General features: G+C 44.3%; 1 protein-coding gene across 1 annotated transcript in view; it reads right to left on the reverse strand.

Annotated features, from left to right (window-relative positions):
* The window catches only part of SLC6A13 (solute carrier family 6 member 13), a 53,973-nt gene that overhangs the window by 10,450 nt on the left and 29,571 nt on the right, over positions 1-13,952 (reverse strand). Inside the window, exons 6-7 of the mRNA XM_049783215.1 lie at positions 13,550-13,682; positions 11,836-11,970 (exon numbers count right to left, since the gene is read on the reverse strand). Of these exons, the coding sequence (XP_049639172.1) occupies positions 11,836-11,970; positions 13,550-13,682 (268 nt within the window). The remainder of the gene's footprint in view (positions 1-11,835; positions 11,971-13,549; positions 13,683-13,952) is intronic.

A 13,952-nucleotide genomic window follows, 5' to 3' on the forward strand; every position in this document is an offset into this window, starting at 1 on the left:
GAGATTGTTGTTCACGACTTGTTTCTTCTGCACACTGTGAACCCCCTCCCTGAATGAAGTACTTTGCCAGGCAGTTGCTAAGGGGACAAAGATCAGAGGAAATGAGGATCAAGAAGGTCCTCGTTGGTCAGGTCAGCAAGGAAATAGCCCAAAGTTACAGGTCTAGAGAGAGGCCATCCCTTTGTTTCTATAAGATCTTGCATATTTGGGGCAAAAGAGATGGGACAGCAGGTAACGAAAGGCATTGTCATGCACATAGATGACTCAGGTTCAATCCCTGGCACCATCATATGGCCTCCGAAGCACCATCAGGAATGATCCCTGAGTTCAGAGTTAGGAGTAAGCCCTGAGCACCACTGGATGCGGTCGAAGAACAAACACCAAAAAAGATGTTCTGGCTGGAAAACTAGTACAGTGGTTAGAGTGCTTGTCTTGCATGTAACTGACTTAGGTTCGATCCACAATATATCACATGATACCCCAAACTCCATCAGGAGTGATTTTGAGCACAGAGCCAAGAATAAACCTTGAGTATCGCACGATGTGGCACCTACACACACACACACACACACACACACACACACACACACACACACACACACACACACACACACAAATTAAGTTTCATTTCCTTTTCTAATCCTCTGCCCTATTGTTATCCCCAGAATCCCCCAGGAACCCTCAAGGCCACCCTATTCTATCTCACTCCTCTTTACTCATGACTGCGTTTGCTGGTCTGAGAGCTTTCAACTTGAGAGCTGATCTACCAAGAATTTTCCGCACGTCTGAGATGTGCCACTTCTCTGTTGGGGGCCTGCTAGATCTTTCAAGATCAGGGAATGAATTGGAGTGACAGCGGAGGTAGGGGATTTCTCCTCAATAGTCTTGGGGCCTGCCTACAGCAAGAACCTGTGTGAACCTGGGCCATGGATGAATGCTTCTTGCCCTCAGTAGTATGCCGGATACATTCAGGGAAACTCTCAAGGGCTCACAAAGATATGAAGCTGCCCACACACGGGCAGGGACAGGAGCAAATCTTGGAGTTAGAAAGTTTTGTGAACTTGGGGCCGGGCGGTGGCGCTAAAGGTAAGGTGCCTGCCTTGCCTGCGCTAGCCTTGGACGGACCACGGTTCGATCCCCCGGTGTCCCATATGGTCCCCCAAGCCAGGAGCAACTTCTGAGCACATAGCCAGGAGTAACCCCTGAGCATTACCGGGTGTGGCCCAAAAATCAAAAAAAAAAAAAAAAAAAAAGAAAGTTTTGTGAACTAGGACAGCAACGATCAGAAAAAGAGAGTGACTTGACAGTTTCTCTTGATGTGAGGGAAACAGGCTAAGCCCTAGCTAGGCAGAGAGGTTAATGAGAATGGAGGAGAACACAACGGGAGGGCTGAGCTGTCTGAGGACAGGGGTCAGCTCTGGTGTCTTTGACCAAAGCCTCCTCATGGTGGGCTTGGCAGACCCGTTCTCTGCACAGCTGCTGCCTGAAGGACCTGCTGAGATCGGGGGAAGGAACTGGGTCAGAGAGGACTAAAGGAACAAGCAGAGCAAGCTGTTTTGCTCCCCTCGGCAGGTGACCCACTCTCTGCCCCTTCCAGCAGCCCCAGTTTCTGGAGCAAAGGTTCCGTGCATCTTTAGCTGAGATAGAAGATTAACCATGATTAAAAAACAAATGTACAAGACCCTAGCGGAATATGATGAACATCTAGAGGGGACAAGGATAGAAGGAGGAAAAGAGAAGAAATCAATGAGTAGGGCACTTTGCACATGGCATCCCATGTGGTCCTCCAAGCACTACCAAGAGTGAATCCTTAGTGTAGATGCCTTAGTTACTTCTTAAGAGTAATCCCTGAGCACTGCTGTGTAGGATCCCCCCATAAGATGTTTTCAATCTAGAATATAATCCCATATTGTATTTTACTATAGATAGGAAGACAAAAATGTGTCATGGAGAGCTGGAGAGGTAGCACAGCGGTAGGGTGTTTGCCTTGCACACAGCAGATCCAGGATGAATGGTGGTTTAAATCCTGGCATCCCCAAGCCTGCCAGGAGCTATTTCTGAGCACAGAGCCAGGTGTGGCCCAAAAACCAATCATCAATCAATCAATCAATCAATAAAGTTTTAAAAAATGTGTCATGGGAAAAACCTGGGCTCTGGGTCTAACCAACTTGACTTAATTCCTAACTCTATTGCTGATTAATAGCTGGGTCGTCTTAGGCAAGTCACCCAACCTCACCTTTTCTATGTGGAAAATGGGTTGAATAACATTTAATATAATGTTCATAAGATGTTTAAACCACAAATAAATTTTAGTTTCACCCCACCTTTTGGGATAATTCCAGAAAAATAAAAAGCAGTTCTTGAAATGTAGTTGCGTGTCTACACCAACCCAGCTCCATAGACTCACTCTGTTATCGAAAGAGATGTAAAGCAAGCTGTGAAAAATTATGGGCACTCTGGCCACACAGCTGAAAGTCAGCAATCTATGGAGGAATGGGCGAGCCAAGTCCCCACCTGCTGAAGCCAGGGATATTGTACCCATCACCACAACTGCTGCTTTGCCAATGGTCCTGCAGCACCACTCATTTATGGCTCTCTGCAGAGACACCAATCTGACCCAAACCCCAGGTATGCTGGTATTTGGAATGCTATAATAGGACTTTTTTGAAGGGGGATGAGAGTGGGCACCCTCACCCCTACCTTTATACTTCCTACTTCCAGAAGATCTGGCAGCCAAAAACAAGCCCCACAAAAGCCCAACATGAGCAATAGTGTTTGGAATCCTGTACTGTGCAGCCACAAATGCAGCTCTTTTCTTTTTTTTTTTTTTACTGTCATCCCAGTAGGAACACACCAATTTAAACACCAATGTGTATCTGAAGCCAACTAATGTTGAGAAACAAATAAGGTAACATAATGGGGACCGGAGCAGTGGTGCAAGTGGTAAGGCGTTTGCCTTGCACACACTAACCTAGGATGGACTGCGGTTCGCCCCCCTGGCATCCCATATGGTCCCCCAAGCCATGAGTGATTTCTAAGTGTAGACCCAGGAATAACCCCTCAGCATCACTGGGTGTGGCCCCCCCAAGAAAAGTAACATAATGGTCAACTAGCAAAATGAACTTACTAAAACTTCTGACTATGACTGAATGACCTAATTGGCGACACGATAATTTTCACAAATTTGCTCGTCTCTGTATTCTTTTCTTCTCTTCTTTTCTTTCTTTCTTTTTTCTTTTTTAATAATTTTGTTCCCTCTTACCTAGAAACAAATGATTTATGATCAACTATGACAACTATGTGATACATGTACTTTGAATAAATTAAATTGAATTTTTAAAAAAAACAGTTCGTAACACTCTCAATTTGTATCCTTCGGAAAACATATATCCTGGGGCTCTAGGGAGCAGAATACAGAAAGCTATTTAAGCTAAAATCCAAGTTCCCTTACATGTTAATTGTGTGGTTTGAGGAAGAGGAGGGAGAGGATAAGAGAGTATTGATCAACATGCTGGCCCCTGTTGCATTACTTTTAAAAAATCAGTTCTGGCACTTTGACAAAGAAGAAATACAAATGGCCAAAAGACACATGAAAAAATGCTCCACATCACTAATCATCAGGGAGATGCAAATCAAAACAACGATGAGATACCACCTCACACCACAGAGAATGGCACACATCACAAAGAATGAGAATAAACAGTGCTGGCGGGGATGTGGAGAGAAAGCAACTCTTATCCACTGCTGGTGGGAATGCCGTCTAGTTCAACCTTTATGAAAAGCGATATGGAGATTCCTCCAAAAACTGGAAATCGAGCTCCCATACAATCCAGCTATACCATTCCTAGGACTATACCCTAGGAATACAAAAATACAATACAAAAACCCCTTCCTTACACTTATATTCATTGCAGCACTATTTACCATAGCAAGACTCTGGAAACAACCAAGATGCCCTTCAACAGACGAATGGCTAAAGAAACTGTGGTACATATGCACAATGGAATATTATGCAGCTGTCAGGAGAGATGAAGTCATGAAATTTTCCTATACATGGATGTACACGGAATCTATTATGCTGAGTGAAATAAATCAGAGAGAGAGAAAAACGCAGAATGGTCTCACTCATCTATGGGTTTTAAGAACAATGAAAGACATTCTTGCAATAATAATTTTCAGACACAAAAGAGAAAAGAGCTGAAGTTCCCGCTCACCTCAGGAAGCTCACCACAGAGTGATGAGTTTAGTTAGAGAAGTAAATACATTTTGAACTGTCCTAATAATGATACTGTATGAGGGAAATGGAGAGCCTGTCTAGAGTACAGGTGGGGGTCGGGTGGGGAGGAGGGAGATTTGGGACATTGGTGATGGGAATGTTGCACTGGTGATGGGTGGTGTTCTTTACATGACTGAAACCAAACACAATCATGTATGTAATCAAGGTGTTTAAATTAAAAAAAAGTCAGTTCTGGGACAGAGCGATATCACAGAGTGTATTTGCCTTGCACACAGCCAACCCGGGTTTAGTCCCCAGCATACCATATGGTACTCCAAGCCTGTCAGGAGTGATTTCTGAGTGCAGAGCCAGAACGAACCCCTGAGTGTAGCCAGGTGTGGCCCAAAAACAAAATAAAAAACAGAAATCCAGTTCTGTTAAAACATTAACTCAAAAGGGCAAATGCACACCATTATCATTATTGTACTTCGTATAATAGCTAAAATATTAAATCAACTTAGGTGATCAGTGCCAGATGAATGAATATGAAGTTGTAGTATAAACACACAACAGAATATTATGAAACTACAGAAAATGATGAAATCATGAACTTTACTGGTTGGAACTGGAAGATATCATGTCAGATGGAGTAAGCCAGAAGAAGAAAGACAAACACAGGATGGTCTCACTTATGTGTGGCATATGGAATAATTGTAAATGTAATGTAGAAAAATGTAGATGACTAGTTCGCCTTTGATCCTAGAATTTAGGGAGGAGAGAACAGAGAAGGAAAGAAATAGATGCAGAAAGAAAGATTTTAAAAAGGGAAGTAATGGGGAACAGAGGTCAGGGCTTCAGTTAGATTGATGACGTAGGAGAGTGATGTAGTTATACATCCAAAGCCCAGATGCAGCAACACTGAAAACATGAGTTCTAAGCTGCAACCATCGAACTTTGTAATGTTCCTGTGGCAGGCAGGAGTTGTGCGTGGTGGTGGAGGGTGAGGGATAATGGACTATGAAAACACTGGTAATGGGATTGATTTTGAAATATTATATGCCTAAATATTTGTAAATTAATGTTTTTAACTAAATTTAAAAATTTATTAAATTAATAAAAAAAAAGTTCTGGACCAAGGAAAGAAAACTTGAGGCTAGAGCATGTGTTTTTTATACAGTACCCTGGATTCAGTATCTAGCACTGCATTGCCCCTGGACTATTGCTTGGGAACAAACTACCAAACAATGAACCAGGAGTAGAGCAAAGAAAATTCCCTTTCAGTGATTGATGCAGATTTCAATGTATCATAACAAAGTACAAAGACTCATTGTAGGAGCTAAAAGAGTATACTGTGTGGGTGCTGGAAAGACATGCAGTCAACTGTGGTTCAATCTCAGACACCATGTGGTCCCTAAGAATCACCAGGTACAGGCCTGGAGGCCCAAGCACCCCTGCGATGACGTGGGTAATCCCCAGCATGGCAGGGACCAAGCATTATAGCATCCTTGGCCCTTTGTGTTACTGACCTACTTAGCTGAGACTTATTAAACCTCCTCAGCACTGCTTAGAAGACCAACACTCCTGAAAAAACAAACAAACAAACAAACAAACAAACAAAAACTAAAACCAAGACCCCCTCTAACCAATAGCTCCAACTTCTGAACAGAGAATTCCTCAAAGAAGAAATATAAATGGCCAAAAGGCACATGAAAAAATGTTCCACATCACTAATCATCAAGGAAATGCAAATTAAAACAACAATGAGGTACCATCTCATGCCACAGAGACTGGCACACATCACAAAGAATAAGAACAATCAGTGCTGGCGGGGATGTGGAGAGAAAAGAACTCTCATTCACTGCTGGTGGGAATGTCGTCTCATCCAGCCTTTCTGGAAAGCAATATGGAGATTCCTCAGAAAACTGGAAATTGAGTTCCCATGTGATCCAGCTATACCACTCCTAGGGATATACCCTAGGTACACAAAAACACAATACAAAAATGCCTTTCTCACATCTATATTCATTGTAGCACTATTTACAATATCTAGACTCTGAAAACAACCAAGATGGCCAACAACAGATGAGTGGCTAAAGAAAATGTGGCACATAGACACAATGGAATACTATGCAGCCATTAGGAGTGATGAAGTCATGAAATTTTCCTATATGTGGATGGACTTGGAAACTATAATGCTGAGTGAAATAAGTCAGAGGGAGAGAGATAGACACAGTATAGTCTCACTCATCTATGGGTTTTAAGAAAAATAAAAGGCAGTATTCTAACAACAGCCGATAGAGACAATAGAGGTGAGGGCTGGAAGGACCAGCAACAATAGGAGCTTACCATAAAGAATGCTGAGTTCAGTTAGAGAAATAACTACACTGACAACTATCATGACAATGTTAATAAGTGAAAGAAGTAGAATGCCTGTCTCGAATACAGGCAGGGGGTGGGGGAAGAGAAGGATAGGGGCATTGGTGGTGGGAAGATTGCACTGGTGAAGGAGAGTGTTCTTTTTTTATGATTGAAATCCAACTACAAACATGCTTCTAGTCATGTGTTTAAATAAAGATATTATTTCTAAAATAATAATAAATCTTAATAACAAAAATTAATTAAATTCGCATAAAAAATAGCTCCAACTTCCTTTGCAGGTAATTCACAATAAAGCTTCATTCAACAAAGCCTCTTAAAACAGTTTGCCTCCATCCTCCTGCTCTGACAGATCTGCTGAGTTCAGTAGAACAAAGTGTCAGGGCAAGGACAAGAAGTAGGAGCAATAAGTGAGAGGCCTGTTCTCCCTGCGTCTGCACCAGCACTGGTTGTTATTGTTATTTTTTATGTGGATCAGTCTCTGTGGTGTCTCTTGTTTTTCTGGAGTTTTTTCTTGTTTGTTTGTTTGTTTAAGAAAGGAAGGAAAGAAATAGGACCCTTGGCAAAGCACATGCAGCCAATTACATCTCACCTCCAGGTCCTGGGTATCTATGGTAGTCTCTATGGGGTTTCCCAACCCCGGAAGCAACCAACAAGCCTGACAGAGAAGCAAATGGGATGCTTGGCGGACCAAGCAGGTTTGGGGTCCATGTTAGCCAATACCAATGTTGCAGCTTTCTTAGGTGCCAGAAAAATGCCATTGGGAATGATCATGCAATCATTTACTACATTCATTCAGGACTGGGCAAAGGCACTCCCCTGCATATAGCATATGGTAGCACCCTTGACAGTGCTACTGTCCTGTTTTCTGACAGCAAAGGTCCTCGCAGCAGCTTCAGTGGAGAAGATGGGCAGCTGATAAAGCAGCCCAGAAGCCCAGGACAAAGCCTGAGGCTCAAAACATCTCCTTCCCATGACTTCAATGGACTTGGAAGACTTCTGCTCCCTGCAGAGCTGACAGCTGGAAGGGGTGGAAACATGGTCCTTTGAAGAGTCGATTGAAAAGGGTCCTATTCCCTGCAGCTACCCAGACACAGAAGTATGGCCATTAATGCTCAGAGTTGAAGGCTATCTGGTCTCCATCTTCATGTTTGCTGGAGGCTATTATCTAACACACTCTGTACCTAGGCCAGTCAGGGTACATAACAGAGGCCAACAAATTGTTTTGGGGCTATACGCAGCAATGCTCAGGGACTACTTACAGCTCAGTGCTCAGAGATTGCTCCCAGCAGTGCCTAGGGGACCCTGAGGAGCACAAGGTCAAATACAGGCCTCCTGCATGCAAAGTATATACTCCATAAATTTGAACTATCGCCACGACTCCTCAAGAGAAAAAAACATCTAATCCCATCAAAAAATGGGGAGAAGAAATGAACAGACACTTTGACAAAGAAGAAATACAAATGGCCAAAAGATACATGAAAAAAATGCTCCACATCACTAATCATCAGGGAGATGCAAATCAAAACAACGATGAGATACCACCTCACACCACAGAGAATGGCACACATCACAAAGAATGAGAATAAACAGTGTTGGCGGGGATGTGGAGAGAAAGCAACTCTTATCCACTGCTGGTGGGAATGCCATCTAGTTCAATCTTTATGGAAAGCGATATGGAGATTCCTCCAAAAACTGGAAATCAAGCTCCCATACGATCCAGCTATACCACTCCTAGGAATATACCCTAGGAACACAAAAATACAATACAAAAACCCCTTCCTTACACCTATATTCATTGCAGCACTATTTACCATAGCAGACTCTGGAAACAACCAAGATGCCCTTCAACAGACGAATGGCTAAAGAAACTGTGGTACATATGCACAATGGAATATTATGCAGCTGTCAGGAGAGATGAAGTCATGAAATTTTCCTATACATGGATATACACAGAATCTATTATGCTGAGTGAAATAAGTCAGAGAGAGAGAGAGAAACACAGAATGGTCTCACTCATCTATGGGTTTTAAGAAAAATGAAAGACATTCTTGCAATAATAATTCTCAGACACAAAAGAGAAAAGAGCTGGAAGTTCCAGCTCACCTCAGAAAGCTCACCACAAAGAGTGATGAGTTTAGTTAGAGAAATAACTACATTTTGAACTGTCCTAATAATGAGAATGTATGAGGGAAATGGAGAGCCTGTTTAGAGTACAGGCGGGGGTCGGGTGGGAGGAGGGAAACTTGGGACATTGGTGATAGGAATGTTGCACTGGTGATGGGTGGTGTTCTTTACATGACTGAAACCCAAACACAATCATGTACGTAATCAAGGTGTTTAAATAAACGAAAAAAAAGAAATTTTTGTTCAATGAATGAGCAGTAAAAATAATTTTAAAAAAAGCTGAGAAGAAAGTGACTTTGCCTTCAAGACCACCTATGGCATTTGGAATGTGTTATTGTCCAATCCTATTTTTCACATTGCATGTGTGAATATGGAGAACTATTTAAAATATATATTTTCTCGGGTCTGAAGAAATAGGAGAGGGGTAAGGTACTTGTCTTGCTCATGGCTGACCTGGGTTAGATTCCCAACACTACATAGAGTTCCCCCAAACACCATTGGGAGTGATCCTGCAATGCAGGGCCAGTAGCCCTGAGGACCACCAGGTAGGGCCCCAAAAATAATAGTGTTTTTTATTTTTTAATTTCCATGATCACTCAGATACTATGGCTACAGTAGAGTTCGAGTTGATGGTATTGGCATACAAATTTACTGAATGAAGTGTTACTCCTGAAATGTCCAAGATCCTCTACCACAGTCCCTCTGTTACTTCTTGTGAAGATGGAAAAATCTCTAAGCTCTCTAGGCCATCCATCCCTTACCTATATTATGGGGACACCTCGCTGACTGATCTGATGAGAAGATTAACCAGCACGGTGAGGGGAAACTCTGGACAAGAACAAGCACTCAATATTTGTTAGCGGGTTAGGTAGGATAAGCCAGAATTGGCTAGCAAAGCTGTCAGTCCCAGAAATAGCATGCACTCTTCCTTCCCCTTTTCGTCCCTCTGCTCAGCTTCCTGCCTGAGCTGTGCCCTCTCCTCAGCCTGATCTACTCATACAGGCCAACTTCTGCAGCTCAGAGATGCAGCTCCCTACTGGCTCCAGGGCCACTGGGGCACCCTCTGGAATGAGGGAACAATTCACATTCTTCCAACTGGCCTTCAAAGCCCCCTTTCAGTTCTATTACCCCCTCGTAACCTCCTGCTTGCAGCTTACTTGCCATAACAATTCTTTGATGCCAGAGAAGTTAAGAACAAACCTATTTTTCACAAAATAGGAAAGGAAAAAAAAAAAAATACTGTGCTTAGCTTGCCCCGACGGCCACCTTTGCTCCTTGGAGTTGGTGCAGTTTCTAGATTCAATAGTTTATGTAGCTGCAGCTTTGCTTCAAAGCCTGGTTCTGCCTCGAGCTGGGCAGAGATGAGCCTAGATCTCTCTTAAGTCTAAGAAACAGGAAGGGGATGGATAAACTCAAGTTCCAGGGGAAGTTTGAAGCAATCCCAGACAGTCAGGTTATAGGCTAGTTGCTCTGTACTGAGACTGTGGTGGTTTCTGGGAGCCATGTTGGCCCCCATAGCACTCAGATATCTGGACAATAAGATCTAGCCAGTTTTTGGATCACCCCAGATCCTACACAAGGATTCTGTGTGCTATTCATTTTTCTCATGCCTCCATCCACACACCCCCCGCCAGAGGATGTGCTACTGATGTTTCAGTTTGGGGGCCACATCCAGTAGTTCTCAGGGTTTATTCCTGGATCTGCACTCAGAGATCACTCCTGGAGGGGGCCTCATCGGACCAAATAGGGTTCTGGGGATCAAACCCAAATTTCTCTACCAGCTGTACTATCATTCCAGTCCCATCGTGACACTTTTAAATGTTTGGGACAGAAGAGATAGTATAGGGTTTCAGGCACTTGCCTTGCCTTCCTTGCACACAGCTGGCCCACAAGAGTGACCTATGAGCACTGCTGGGTGTGGCCAAATTCCAAAAAAAATTTTTTTTTGACAAGATATCCAGTTATTAGTCTTCCCTGTGCTAAGAGTCTCACGTGCTTTGTCTCCAAGGCCCTTGTCACAGATTCTGAGAGCTTTTTCCACGCTGTACCCAGGGAAGGAGTTATGAAATGTGCTCAGTTCCCCAGGAGGGTGAGCTCTGGGCCAGGGGGAAGAGGCAAGGTATGCAGCTACGTAGTGTTTTCAAGATACTGGGATGGCAATTACCCATAGTCCCCTGCAGCCATCCTGGCTTTGCCAGATTTCACAATGGCTGCCAAGCCGGTGTTCACCTGTGGACAGTGTCTTTTTACTTTAGACCCCTCTTTACAGACTCGCTAGTCAGTAAGTGATACCACCCCATCCCTGTTCAACCAACCTGAGACCTCTGGACAACAGACAGGAAACTCAACAGAGGTCCAGTGAATGCCAGAGGCTCTGGGTACTAAAGCAAGGACTGGACTATAGGTTTGAAGGGAAGGAAAAAACAGAGCTGGCCAAGGGTTAAGAAATTGGGGTGGTAGCTGAAGCACTAGCACAACAGGTAGGAGGACACTTGCATTGCATCTTACCTGGGTTTGATCCTCAGCACCCCATATGGTGCCCGATCACCACCAGGAGTGATACCTGAGTGCAGAGCGACAAGGAACTCCTGAACCACTCCAAGTGTGGCCAAAAATAAAGAGAGAGGGGGCCAGAATGATAGCATAGTGGCTAAGGTGCCTGCCTGCCTGCCTTATATGCAGCCAACCTAAACTTAATTCAGCATTCCATTTGGTCCCTTGAGCCCACCAGGGGTAATTTCTAAGCTCAGAGCAAGTAATCCCTGAGCACTATTGGGTGTGGCCCCAAAACACGAGACACAAAGAGACAGAGAGGCAGAGAAAACCCCATCTAACACAAGAGAAAAAAAAATGTCAAAAGTGAAAGTGGGTGGGTGGATGGTGAGTAAAGGCCTTCATGATATTCTTGCAGCCCAAGAGGAATATTACCATGGCCTCAAGGTCCCCCTGTTCCCCCAGATTGAACCTTAGACCCAGAAGGAAGGACCTAAAATAGCTGAGAATGGCTGTCAGGAATCCCTTCCCCCATGAAAGCTTCCTGGTGGGCCAGGAGCAGAGGCTTCCAGGCAGAGCTGAGGACATTGTGTCCCTAGGAAAGCTTGCCTTTGTCTTCTTACCTGGGGGTCCCACAGGCGTGTGAGGTTGGGGTACAGGTAAAACTGAATCCCTTGTGCTGCCCCAGGCAGTGTCACCCCTCGTATCAGCAGGACCACCAGCATGAGGTAAGGAAATGTGGCTGTGAAATACACCACCTGGATAAGAGGAGACACAAGAAGAGACCTAGAAGCAGACACTCTCACTTCACATGGAAGGTCAGGAGTGCTCCTCTTCTGCACCCTCTCCCTCTCCTTCACAGTTATTCACTTCCTATTCCTTCTGCAGGAGCTACTACACCTCCCTTTTCTCTCAGGGGAGAGAGCCCTGACCAGCCTGATACAAATTTCTATCAAGGGGTCTGGAGAGATATTGCAGAAGTTGACACTTGTCTTGCATGCAGCCAACCCAGGTTCTATCCCCAGCAGTACATCTGGTCTATACCCCCAGCCCCGAGCTCCACCATAAGTAAGAAATTCCTGAGCTCAGAGCCAGGAATAAACCTTGGGAGTGTCCCTACCAAGACAAAATAAAAAACAGGACCCAAAACACACAGCAGTAGGGCGTTTGCCTTGCACGCAGCTGAACCGGGATGGATGTGGGTTCGATCCCTGGCATCCCATATGGTCCCTCGAGCTAGGAGCAATTTCTGAGCACAGAGCCAGGAGTAACCCCTGAGCACAGCCGGGTGTGGCTCCAAAACAAACAAACAAACAAACAAACAAAAACCAAAACAGATCTCTGAACTATTTGTTGTGTGACCAAGGAGTTTAAGTAGCCTTGCCACCACCCCACCACCACCACCACCAGTGAACTGGCAAAGGTGAGAGTTCTGAAGAGTTTTCTGTCCAAGTCTCGCTGGTCTCAGAGCTTAGGGCCACCTCTGAGGTAAGATCCAGGCAGAATGGCACATTTTAAATTTTATTGTCTATTTTACATTTTAATTGTATTCATTTGTTTGGGAGACACATGCAGCAGTGCTCAGGGATTTCTTCTGGCTCTGTGTTTAGGGATCACTTGTGATGGTGTTTGAGGACACCATTATATAGTGCCAGGCATGAAACTGAGGTCAGCCATGCACAAAGCAAGTGCTTTAACTCTTGTACTGTCTCTCTGGCTCTAGTATTAATATAATTCTTTGTTTTTGCTTGCCAGGTTTTGTTTTGTTTTTTGTTTTTTTTGGGGGGGGAGTTAATACCCAGTGATGTTTAAGGCTGATTTCTGGTGGTGCCCAGGACCATAAGTGGTGTCAGGTAGCAAACCCAGGCTGGCTGTATACAAGGCATGTAAGTACCTTATCCACTTTCTTATTTTTCTGACCCCCCTCAGACACTTTTGAGGCAAATATTCCCCCACCCACCCAATTCTAAGGTTGGAGGAGAATGATTTTAAGCTAAGTGAGTTTGAATAAAAACCCGTTTTTTCCAAAGGTTTAACACTTAAATTTGGGACCAACGTTTTCACACATACTGTACAACTAGGAACAAATTTCTCTAGAAATATTCTCTTTCCCTTATTTTAATTTCCCCAAACACCAAGAATACATGGAACAAATTCAAAAAGAGACACAGCTTCAAGAAAGGACCCCTAAATTGCTTCTGAGGTCCTTTCCCATTCTTCCTGACCAGCACAGCTACAATGTGAAAATATCTGAGGGTGACTAAGTACCCCATTAAGCACAAGCAAGAGAGCAGCCCTTCCTGAAATTGAAGGGGCCAGAAATGCTCCCACACGGACCTTGCCTGTGGACTTGACCCCTTTCCAGATGCAGAAGTAGCAAAGAATCCAGGCCAGCAGGAGACACAAGGCCAGCTCCCAGCGCAGGCTTCCCAAGTGCTGGATGCCATCTGAGATCTTCAGGACCCTCCTCCTGCGGAGAGAAGGGGGAGCCTGGCTCCAGTCTCCTGCCAACCTCATCTTGCTGTTAGCACGACCAGGCAACAGAGCTGGGCCTCCAGGCAACTGTCCAGAGACAGCTCAGTTCTTCTCACTCTCTGATCTCAGAGACACTAGTTTGCCCAGAGATGAGGGTAGATATGAGCCTATTACTTATTTTCTATTTTGTTTTCATTTTTAAAGAATTAGAAAGGGGGGAATTTGGGGCCGGGTAGGTGGCGCTGGAGGTAAGGTGTCTGCCTTG

This window comes from Suncus etruscus, chromosome 11 (assembly GCF_024139225.1).
Source record: "Suncus etruscus isolate mSunEtr1 chromosome 11, mSunEtr1.pri.cur, whole genome shotgun sequence".
Taxonomy (NCBI): domain Eukaryota; kingdom Metazoa; phylum Chordata; class Mammalia; order Eulipotyphla; family Soricidae; genus Suncus; species Suncus etruscus.